Genomic DNA, 10,122 nt, shown 5'->3' on the forward strand with positions numbered 1-10,122 from the left:
AGCGTCCACCCCTCCCTCGTGAAGCTCCCACAGCTCCTGCCCAGGCCCAGCCACATGCAGGGGCCGGGGAGCAGGGGGACAGCCAGGCAGTGGTGGGCAGGAGGCTGGAGGGGTATCCAGCCCTTCTTTCCAGCCCACCAAATGCCCTGGATGGTGGCAGTGCTTGGTCCCGCAAGCAGAGGGACAAAGGGTCTGCTGTGCCCTGTGGAGAGCGGCTGGTGGGCAGCGGGGGGGTTTCATGGGTGGGCGAGACCCGGAGAGACCAAGGACAAAGCGGGCACGGGCCTGCCCGGCCACGAGCACTTCCAGGGGCTTTTCTGGATGTCCTCGGAGCCAGTTACCTCTGATGGGGGGTTAGTACGTTCCTCCCCAGCATCCCAGCAGCAGAGCGATTCCCAGCGTCACCGGCAGCTCCGTGGCAGGAAGGAGAGCAGCGCCCGAGCCTGCAACGCGGAGGAGGGGGTTCAGCGCTCCGGCCCTTGCCCAGGGGAGCTGCAGCCCTGACCCCCCCCCCCCCCCCCAGCCCACTCGTCTCCCCCCGGGGTGAGGCTTTGCTGCCCCCCGCACCCTGCGCGTCCCCTGCGGCCGCTCGGCGCTGGAAGAAGCTTCGCTTCGGTGTCGGGGACGCTGAGGCACGTTTCGAGTGAACCCCTCCCGGTTACCGGGGCCGGGGGGGGGGGAGATGGGGCGGGGGGAGCTGCAGAGGGGGAGAGCACAGCGGACATCAGCATGCGGCGATGGGGCCGGGGCTGGAGACGATGCCCAGGTCCCCGCCGGTGCCACCGGAGCCGCCAGGTGTCGCTGTTCCCGCGGGAATGCCAGCGAGCGCGCCCGGGGCTCGGTACCCGGTGCGGCGGAGCGCTCCTGGTGCCCGGGACCCGGTGCCCTGTGCAGCAGAGAGCAGCCAGTACCCGCTGCCCAGTGCAGCGGAGCACTCCCGGTGCCCGGTGTGGCGGAGCACGGCCGGTGCCTGGTACTTGGTTCCCCGTGCGGCGGAGCGCTGCTGGTGCCCGTGGACTCACGCAACATGGGCTTCATGACCTCCAGGGAGCCGTCGTGGGGCTCGGGGGTGATGGCCAGCAGCTGGCAGAGGAGGGCGTAGACGTTGACGCTTTCGAAGGGCTCCACCACCAGCCCCTGCTTGAAGGCCGGCCCCACGGCGCGGAAGATGGTTTTCATGTTCATGGCCTCGTTGTCAAAACCGTGTTCCCCTTTGTTGAACTGGACCTTGTACCTCTGAAAGGATGGGAAGAGGATGTGAGTGCCCAAACCCTTCAGCCCCCGCAGCGAGGCACCGAGGCAGCAGCACTGCTGGGCGTCTCCACCTCTGCTGTGCATGGCCCTCGTGTGCCACATTCTGCAGCCACAGGGTTTGACCGTCTGTTTGGTTCCTTTGGGGTTTTGAAGTTGCTCTAACTGTTAAACTTTGCAGAAGCTGGAGGGTGCTGCCTCAAGCAGTGACGCCTCGCAGGTTCCCTCCCTAAGCATCAGCACATCCAAATCTTGCTGTACTGAGGAGCTTCACGATGGGAAGCTGCCTGCTGACCTTGACTTTGGGCCTTCCCTTAGTGCCAGGCTAGGAGAGGATCCTGCGGCTGATACTCTGTGTCCAGGCAAGCCCTGCTCCAGGACTTCTGGACTCTTTTTTTGTCTGAACAGATCTGGAATTTCCATCTGTTTGTAGAGACACCAATCAACAGGAAGGCATAAAGCCAGGCAGGTGCTGGGGTGCCGTGAGAAGGGCAGGAGGAGAGAGGCAGATTGCTACACGACAGTGAGAAATGTCTGTGTGTGCATCTTACCCCATGGATCACGTATCCTGGGTCACCGTACAGCAGGAGCGGAGTGATCCGGGAATGGTTGGCATAGTGGAATCTCCTTGGAAAGTCTGCTTTCTTGTACACGTGTAAGTTCGGGTGGGCGTTTTTCAGGACTGAATACACGTGCTCTAACTTTCCTTCCTTCGGCACCAATAGTCCATTTGGTCCATAATCTAAGAGTTCAAACTGAATGTCTGCAAATGTGAAGTTCTCTACTGTCCTGATGTGAATCTCGTTGGTCTTTATGACAGTCTCCATGCCGTGGTCAGACGTGATGATGAGGTTGAGGTTTGATTCCAGGCCACTTTCCTGGATCCGCTGCCTCAAGTAACCAACTGTTCTGTCCACCTGCTCGATCATGTTTTTCCTCTGGGTGGATTCGGGGCCATACTTGTGTCCTGCCGAGTCTGGCTCTCCAAAGTAGAGGGCGATGAAGTCGAGGTTGTTCACTGTGAACCATTCCATGGCCGTGTCGATGTTCTCCCTCCAGTTGGTTTCGTTGCTGTAGTTGAACAGGAGCGGCTCCACCAACTTCATATTCACTTCTTCCCCTTGATATTTTGCTCTTCCTCCGGGGAAATAGATGGAGCCTGTCTTTAAACCCTGTTAAGTGGAGACATTGCATAAACTCACCTGAACTCTCTCTGCAGCATCTCCCCATCTGCCAGTGCAACCATCTACTCGTGCGGTTAGTTCATTCAGCCCCCTAATGTCTACCTCTTCCTCTAATGAGGTTTTCTTGCTCATTGCCAATTAAAAGTGATTAATTGAAAGCACTGCCCTTCCCAGAACTCCTGCATGTTGCTTTTCTTGTTGTGTTAGTAACACTAGTTATAACTTTGGGAACAGTGACCCGTTTATACTTTGCACGGACCCTCCAGCTCTTGACCACCAGGACATTAAGGTGTGCTTCACTCCAGTCGTATGAGCACTCACCCTGAAGTCCACGGGGCTGATTTGGCAGGGAAATACAGGCAAAGGTACATGTCTTGGGCCAGGTCTCAGGTCCTGTCTCAAAACCTACTGGGATCTAGGAAAGCCTCACTGCAGTCCCCAGCGAAGAGGGGCTCAGCCCCTGATGCTGCTGCCCAGGAGGTCCTGGGTGAGGCTGCAGAAATGGTTTGTGCCTTGGAGCGTGCGAGACCCCCTGGGCTTGTGATGCTCCCTAAGGAACCGGCTGAGATTTCTTTAAACAGGAGAAGGAGAACCTGTTCTATTAATGTCTTAATAAAGCTGAAATGCATCTATTATTTTTTGCTATTTTTAATAGAATGATCATAATTATCCCTGCCAGTGTCTGGGGATTTAATTTTTCTGCTGGTCTAATTAGCCTGTCGCTTGCAGTGAGGATGTTAGCTCATGGCCACTAGAGATCGTGGCTCGCCTGTAGCTTTTCCTACAGGATCGCAGGCAGGATTGGGCTGGGCAGGGGCTGTGCGTGTGAGGGGGCTGCCCCACTTGCCTGCCTCTGCGCCGTGATCCAGATGGGCAGGCTGCCGTTGTCCCACCAGCTGTCCACGCCTTGCGTGCTGTGGTAGGGCAGCTTCTGACCCGTGCTGGTGTTGAACCACATGTTGTGGATCACCCCATGGTTCTCCAGGTATCTCCCTGTCAGGAGAGATGGGGGTGAGACAGGCCATGGCTGAGGAGGGGGTCTCACCCCTCTGCTGGGCAAGGGGCTGGCTCCTGGTCAGTGGGGAGCTTCTGCCTCTCGTCCCCCATCCCAGCCCTCCCTTGGCCTCGGCTTTGACTCTTTCCTTCCCCTGCCTCCTACGAAGCGGGGCTCTCAGGGCAGGGAGCAAGATGCTGGGGCGATGCTGCTCCTCACGCAAGTGCTTGATCCCAGGCGGGGCCCACCCACACCCCGAGCATGGGCACCCTTGCCCCCAGAGGTGCCACTGCCGCCGGCAATTGCTCCTGCCCTTCCCGGTGCAGGGGGGGTTCCCCGTTACCCCGCGTTGAACTAATCGCTTTGGTGTTTCACTTTCCCCGTTGTTCGGAGCCTGTGAGGTCAGGACGCGGCAGCAATTCCTGTGGGAAGTTACAAACTTGTCCTTCGTGCTATTACGTGTCGCGCTATTTTTGTTATTCTGAAGACTGCACAGTCACTCCTGCACAATATCCCCGTCCTCCCTTGTATTGACAGTGCCTCCCTGCCTCTTCCCATCAGCAGATTTCATTAGCATGTTCCACTCTTTTATGCCAAGGTTATTAATTAAAATCTTAAATAAGATTGGCTCCAGAATCGATTCTTCAGGAATTCCCCTGTTGCCCTCCCTCCAGCTTGACAACCTCCTCTCGGCATCACCTGCCGTCCTCCTCCCTGTAGCCTGCTGCTTCCCCACATTAGAGGTTTTGCACTAATCTTCATCTTCTCCATCTTAACTAATGATTTCCCTGTGGCACTGTATCAAATACCTCACCGAAGTCCAGAAAGATTAAATTTGGTGCATCTCCCTTGTCTAAAAAATCGTTTATCTTATCGAAAGAGGCTATTGGGTCGGTCTGGTGCTATTTACCTTTGATAAATACAGGTTCAGTTCTACCCCTTTCTGCAGCTATTGCCTTGTCTCTCGCTGACTGGGGAATCTGGATCAAGAGCGTATCGTATGGAATATTATTTTGTGTTTGTGCCTTTGCAATTATGTTTGTGTGTTTGCGATGTAGCACGTGTTGTACTCAAATATGCACAGAAATCGATATTCAGCACCTATATAATATAAATAATGCAGGTATGCTAATAAAAACGAAGGGAGGATGCTGTGGTGAGAGACCAATTTGTACTGAAGCTTAGCACTAGCAACTGAAGTCAATGGAGCCTTCGGCTGCATGAACTGTACTTTAATCTTTGTTTTGTGTCTCCGGTAGATAGGGAAGCATAAGTAAACTTTAACTACAGGCTGTCCTGTAAGAATAGAGAGGGAAATGTCTCAAGACATGGACAAAAAGGGTGCCTGGAGGCTGCGAGAGTGAACCAGGAGAAGAGAAGACCCCAGACTCCGTGGACAGGACTGGATGAGCAGAAGTGCCATCGGGAAACCCGGCGAACTGTAGAGACTCTAGATCCAGTGACAGCTGACAGGCACCTACCTTGAGCTGCAGTCGTATGCATTGGGAGTAAAAATAAACAAAAGAGCTGATCTGAGCCCTTATTAAAGCAGAATCTAGCAGGTAGCCCTGTTGGGGTGGCCTCCGCGTGATTCCTACCACCATCTCAGCAGCAGCTGGATGACTCCTACGGCATCTGGTGCTGTTTACCTCTGATAAATACAGATTCAGCTCGGCCACTTTCTGCAACTCTTGCCCTGTCTCTCACTGTCTTTCCAAAATACAGCTGTCCTGAAGCTTTGCAGGCCGCTGAGCTGGGACGGCTGCCTGACTCAGTGCCCTTCGCGGCAGAAGCCTTAAACGTGCCCTTCCCCAGCCCGCACCCTGCGCTGCTCCACCTGCCTCAGGGCTGCTGGGGACTCACCGGTCAGCAGCGTGAAGTGGCAGGGGCTGGTGATGGTGATGAAGGCAGGAGTCATGTACCGCGCCTTCACCCCCTTGGCAGCCATCGCGTCGAGGTTGGGGGTGTCCACGTCCTGGTCGTAGTTCCACCGAAAGCCATCGAAGGACACCAGGAGGACTTTGCTGCGGCTGGATGCCTGCCGCACGGGGATGCCTCTTGCTAAAGAGAGGGCAGCAAAGAGGAGCACCAGTGACGGGAACATCTTCACGCCCGTGAGCTGGACGAGCCCAGGCATCCACAGAGCCCACATTAATACGTGCAGGATGGGACTAAGTTCAGTTCTTATCTAATCTTGCAGTTACTGATCAGGTGCGTGTCTTCAGCCAGCACTTCGTATCAGAATGAGCCCCTCTGTTTTTGTCTAGCTGGAGTAGATTAGCTTAGATTTCCTTCTGGGTCGAACGCCAAATCTGCCTGCTCCATCAGTGGCGCCGGGTGCTATTTCAGGGCTCACGAACGGGAAGAATTGCTCGTGTGGCAAGAGGCTGCCTGCTGCAGGCAGCCCCTGCGAACCCTGCCTCCCCAGCACCCCATGCCCCAGCTGCTGTCCTTCACCCTGTGCTGGCTCCCTGCACCTGTTGCTTTGTCCTTTCCCTTCTCCTGGCTTTTGGTGCCCTGCTCTTTCAACAGGTCAACTTCAAAAGGCAGCTCACCCGCCTCCCAGGGCCGCTTGTCCGCCTCGAGAGGAGTGCTTGGAGGCTCAGAAAGGAGCCTGGATTTACCCAAGGTCTTCGAGTGTAGCTTTGTGGAGCTACATGCTGGGGAAGGAGGCTCTATCCCAGATCCTGGCCTTGCCAGCAACCCCTAGAGATGCTCCAAAGGCTGAGCCCAACTCTGAAGCCCCTGCGTCCCGTCAGCCCAACTCTCGCTGCTCGGGCTCCGCTGCTCACCGTGGGTGACCCTCATCCGCTTGGGCACTGCTGAGCTTCGCCCTATCAGCATCCCATTTTATCAATATCTGCTGGTTTTATGACTTCTCTGGAGTTTAATCATTGCTGATGATGATCATTGCATTCCCCAGGATCTGAACTCTTAACCTTTGTGTCTTTGCTGATCTCCCACTGCTCAGGTTCCAGATTTGTTCCTCGGTGCTTTGCTTCCTACTTGTCCAGCCATCTCCTCCCTTGCCAAGCAGAGCCTCCTCCACTTGTTTCCCCAGCACTGTCTGGGATCATTCCTTGGCATTTCTCCCCCAGGGGTGAGCTGGGCAGGTGAGTCTCACGCTCATGCCGTGGTTTGTCCTTCCTGGCCTATGACAGTCTCTTTGTAGACTCGAACATCCCCAAGTATCCCCGTCTGGACCAATTCCTCAGGGTTCACCGACGTCCCAGTCTCGCCCTGTGCTTGTGTTTCCCAGGTGTGACATGGGAAAATCGTGCAAGGACACTGCGAGAGGTTTGGGAGACCTCAGCAGGGACCTCACGGCCGACAGCAGCTGGGGGCGCAGCCCTGGATGCCTCGTTTGCAAACGGGGGAAAAGAGCCCAGGCCGCGGCGGGATGGAGCCTGCGCTGAGCCCCGAACCAGCCCCCTGCTATGGAGGGTGTGGGGGGCGTGTTGGGCTGATGGCAGCCTGAGGGGAAACCCCTTCGCTGGGCTGTGCTGGGCTGCACGAGGCTGCACTTGGGGCTGTGCTGGGCTGCACTGGGCTGTGCTTGGGGCTGGACTTGGGGCTGGACTGGGCTTTGCTTGGGGCTGTGCTGGGCTGTGCTGGGCTGTGCTGGGTGCTGTGAAGCCGGAGGCTGCTGGTGTGACCGGTGCCTCTGTGCATCCTGGCTGTGGCCATGCTGCACAGGGTGGTCGTGCTGCTGGGGTCGTGTCGGTCCCTTCCAGAGGCTGCCGTGTGCCTGGAGAGCGGAGGGCACCAGGAGAGGAGGGGCTGGCTGGGCAGCTGGCTCTGCCAGCCCCGGCGCCGCTGTTCGCTCAAGGAACTGTTTCGTTATCAGTGTTTGCTGCCCTGGATCTGATATTGTCCTTTCAGCGAGGACAGAGGGGCCTGCCAGGCACTGAGGGTTTAAAGGGCTTGTATGATAAAGATGTTATCGCTTACCAAGCTCAGGGCAAGTCCTAAATATTCAGCGTGTTGTTCTGAGGTGGGTCACCAAGTCCCTGTGCCATCGTTAGCAGCGCAGGGGAAGGTCCCGATAAGTTATTGCTTTCAATGGCTCCACTGGGAGGGAAGAGGCTAGAGAGAAGGAAGCACTGCTCTAATCTCAGAGGAATATTTAATAACAGGAGTGTCTCCAGGGACATTTTGATACTCGGTATCTGTGGAGCACGAGGCACAGATAAAGAACATCACCTTTGGCCACGCTGCCTGGGGACGCTGTGGGTCTCCAGGTAAGAGGCTGATGCAGTTGATCTTGCTCTAACAGCGCCCCGGGCGCTTTTCCCGCGAGCAGATGTGGCTGCTCTGGGGCCCCCGTGTCCCTGCTCAGCACCCTCCAGATCATGGGGCCGCTTGCTGACAGCACTGATCTGGCATCCTTGGGAGCACTCGTGAGGGCATGAGTTGTCAGTCCCAACACCTAATTGGGGAAGACGGTCCCTGCAAAGGTGTGTTGTGGCCAAGGTTGTCCTTCCCACACTTGTGTACCAATTAACGCCGTGAAGACAGATGAAGGCATGAGGAAATAGAAACCATGAGCACAGAGAAGTCATCTGCCAGTGGAACAGCCCCTTTGCTTGACATGTGCTGCTCCGGGGCCCAGCCTGTTCCAGCCCTTGGAAAAGGTGACGTGCCGAGCGCCCCTTGGGGCGGTGTGCGGACGCGTGTGGGCAGCGCTGGGGCTCTGTGCTGGGGGCAGCCGTTTGGTCAGGCAGGCAGGGGCTGTGCTGGGCGGTTTTTCCTTCTTTATTTTTTATTTTTAAATGGAAAAATCAAATGGTGAATTTCTCAGGGGCGCCACTTGAGTTTCAGCCAGGAGTGTCACACTTTGCCCCACACGAGCAGTCACTTGGCTCCGTGGGGCGTATGTCTGCGGGGATCTGGCCCCAGCGTGGCCCCAGCTGCTCCCTGGCCATGGAGCTGACAAGGTGGGCGATGCCTGGGCAGGGCTCCACAGCTGAGCCTGGTTGCCTGGAGTGAGGGGGTTGGGGATGCTTTATAAGAGCCCTCCACACCCCAAAGAGCCCTTTTGATGCTGCTCTGCCTGAGGAAGCGCTGGGATGTGGCAGGATGGCAGAGCCCCGGCTCTGAGCCCCCTAGGGACAGGTAGGGTGCGTCTGGGGTCTCTGGGTGGCTGCTTCCCCTGGAGAAAGGCTGAGCCGCAGCCTTTGCTGCTCCAGGGGGTTTGTCAGGGCATTGAAGGGCAGAATCGCTGCAGGCTGGAAATGGTGCACTGGGACAGGAGACAGAGGGTGAGCTGATGGAAAGCAAGGGGGTGTTTTTCTGTTGCTCACCTTGCTGTCCCGCCTGGAGTAGCTTTGCTCTGTAGATAGGTTGCAGTGTCCCAACGGTTAAGGCATTGCATATGCAGCCTGTTGGAAAGAGGGTGAAGGAAGGGAAAAGGGGAGGGAGGAGATGGCCAGGAGAGCGAGGAGAGAATTGAACAAAGCAGCTGGAGACGCCCTGGTTTGCTCTTTACGCTGAGCCTGCCTCCTTCGTCGGTTTGATGCAGCTCAGATGCAGGGCAGATGTCTGCAGTGCTCCTCTTGGCTCCCGGCACATGATTGCCTGAGTACCGAGGGCCTCGATAAGCTCATTAGCGTCACCGAGGTATCCAGTGCCAGGAACCCGGTGGTTAAAGTCATAATGCTGCCCTGGTGAGCAGAACCAGGAGCAGCTCTGGAGCTCGGTGGGTCTGGAGAGACTGTGAGGGGAGGGACGGGGATGTGCTGCATGTTGGATGGAGCTGCTGGGGACTGGATGTGCCTGGTGCAGCCGGGTGGCGGTGATGGGTGGGGAGCCAGACCCTGTTCTGCTCCCTGTAGGGTGCAGCTGAGGGGCTGAGGGCAGCTCTTGGAGAAAAAGCTGCTCTCAGGCAGAGCAGACACCTGTTTCTCCTCACACTCGCTGCCATCCACGGACAGTCAATGCTCTCTGTGGGTGTTCAAGCTGCTTTATCCCAGGCACAGCCAAGGAACTGGGATGCAGGTGAAGAACGTGCTGATTGTGGCCTCAGAGTCAGGAGCAGAGCAGCAGTGACAGTGTGCTGCATGAAATCAAAAGCCAGGAGCAGCCCCGGACTTGGCCTGAGCCCCGAGGCAGATGGAGGGAGGAAGGTGCTCCAGCCAAGCAGCTCGTAAGCTCTGGAAAAGAGGCAAGGAGGTTGGAAAAAAGGGGCTCTGGTTGCTGCAGGGGAGCTCTTCAGGCAGGGCCTGGATGCCTGGACTGGGAGGCAGGACTTTGGGTCTTACCCCTGTTGAAACTGCTCCCCTGGTGCTCCTGAGAGCCCCGGGACTGCGGGGAGCCAGTGTGGGAGTCGTGGTTTGGGAGGGGCTGTTCCTGAGACCCCTGTTCTCCCTGCCTGCCCCCGCTAGTAGCATAGCCGCTGGCGGGGGTGGACAGGGGGCACAGGGGTCTGGGCAGGGTCTGTGCTGGTCAGATCTACCCTCGAGTCTGTGAAGGGGCAGGTGGGATCTCCTCAGCCCATGCCTGGGTCTGGGAAGGGGGCTGGTGACAGGAGCGTGTCTTGCGTGGCCGATGGTGACAGGATCCAGTGACGGGTAGGGCTGGAGCATGTGTCCTGTGTCCCAGGAGGGCCAGGAGCAGCCTTCTGGACTCAGGTTGACTATTTCAGCCCCGGTGGGGGAAAGGAGCCCACCCCCCTGGGAGTGACCTCAGGGGACA

At 57.2% G+C, this 10,122-nt stretch overlaps 1 protein-coding gene across 1 annotated transcript; it reads right to left on the reverse strand.

Moving 5' to 3' along the window:
• Window positions 1-354: 354 nt before the first annotated feature.
• On the reverse strand, window positions 355-5,533 carry ENPP7 (ectonucleotide pyrophosphatase/phosphodiesterase 7). Its single transcript, XM_086473842.1, has 5 exons — window positions 5,293-5,533; window positions 3,283-3,428; window positions 1,803-2,423; window positions 663-1,236; window positions 355-443 (listed from the first exon to the last, which is right to left on the reverse strand). The coding sequence occupies exons 1-5, from the start codon at window positions 5,531-5,533 to the stop codon at window positions 355-357; spliced, it is 1,671 nt and encodes a 556-aa protein (XP_086329968.1).
• Between the last annotated feature and the right edge of the window lie 4,589 nt (window positions 5,534-10,122).

The sequence above is a fragment of the Leptosomus discolor genome, chromosome 15, assembly GCF_034619465.1.
Source record: "Leptosomus discolor isolate bLepDis1 chromosome 15, bLepDis1.hap2, whole genome shotgun sequence".
NCBI classification, from domain to species: domain Eukaryota; kingdom Metazoa; phylum Chordata; class Aves; order Leptosomiformes; family Leptosomidae; genus Leptosomus; species Leptosomus discolor.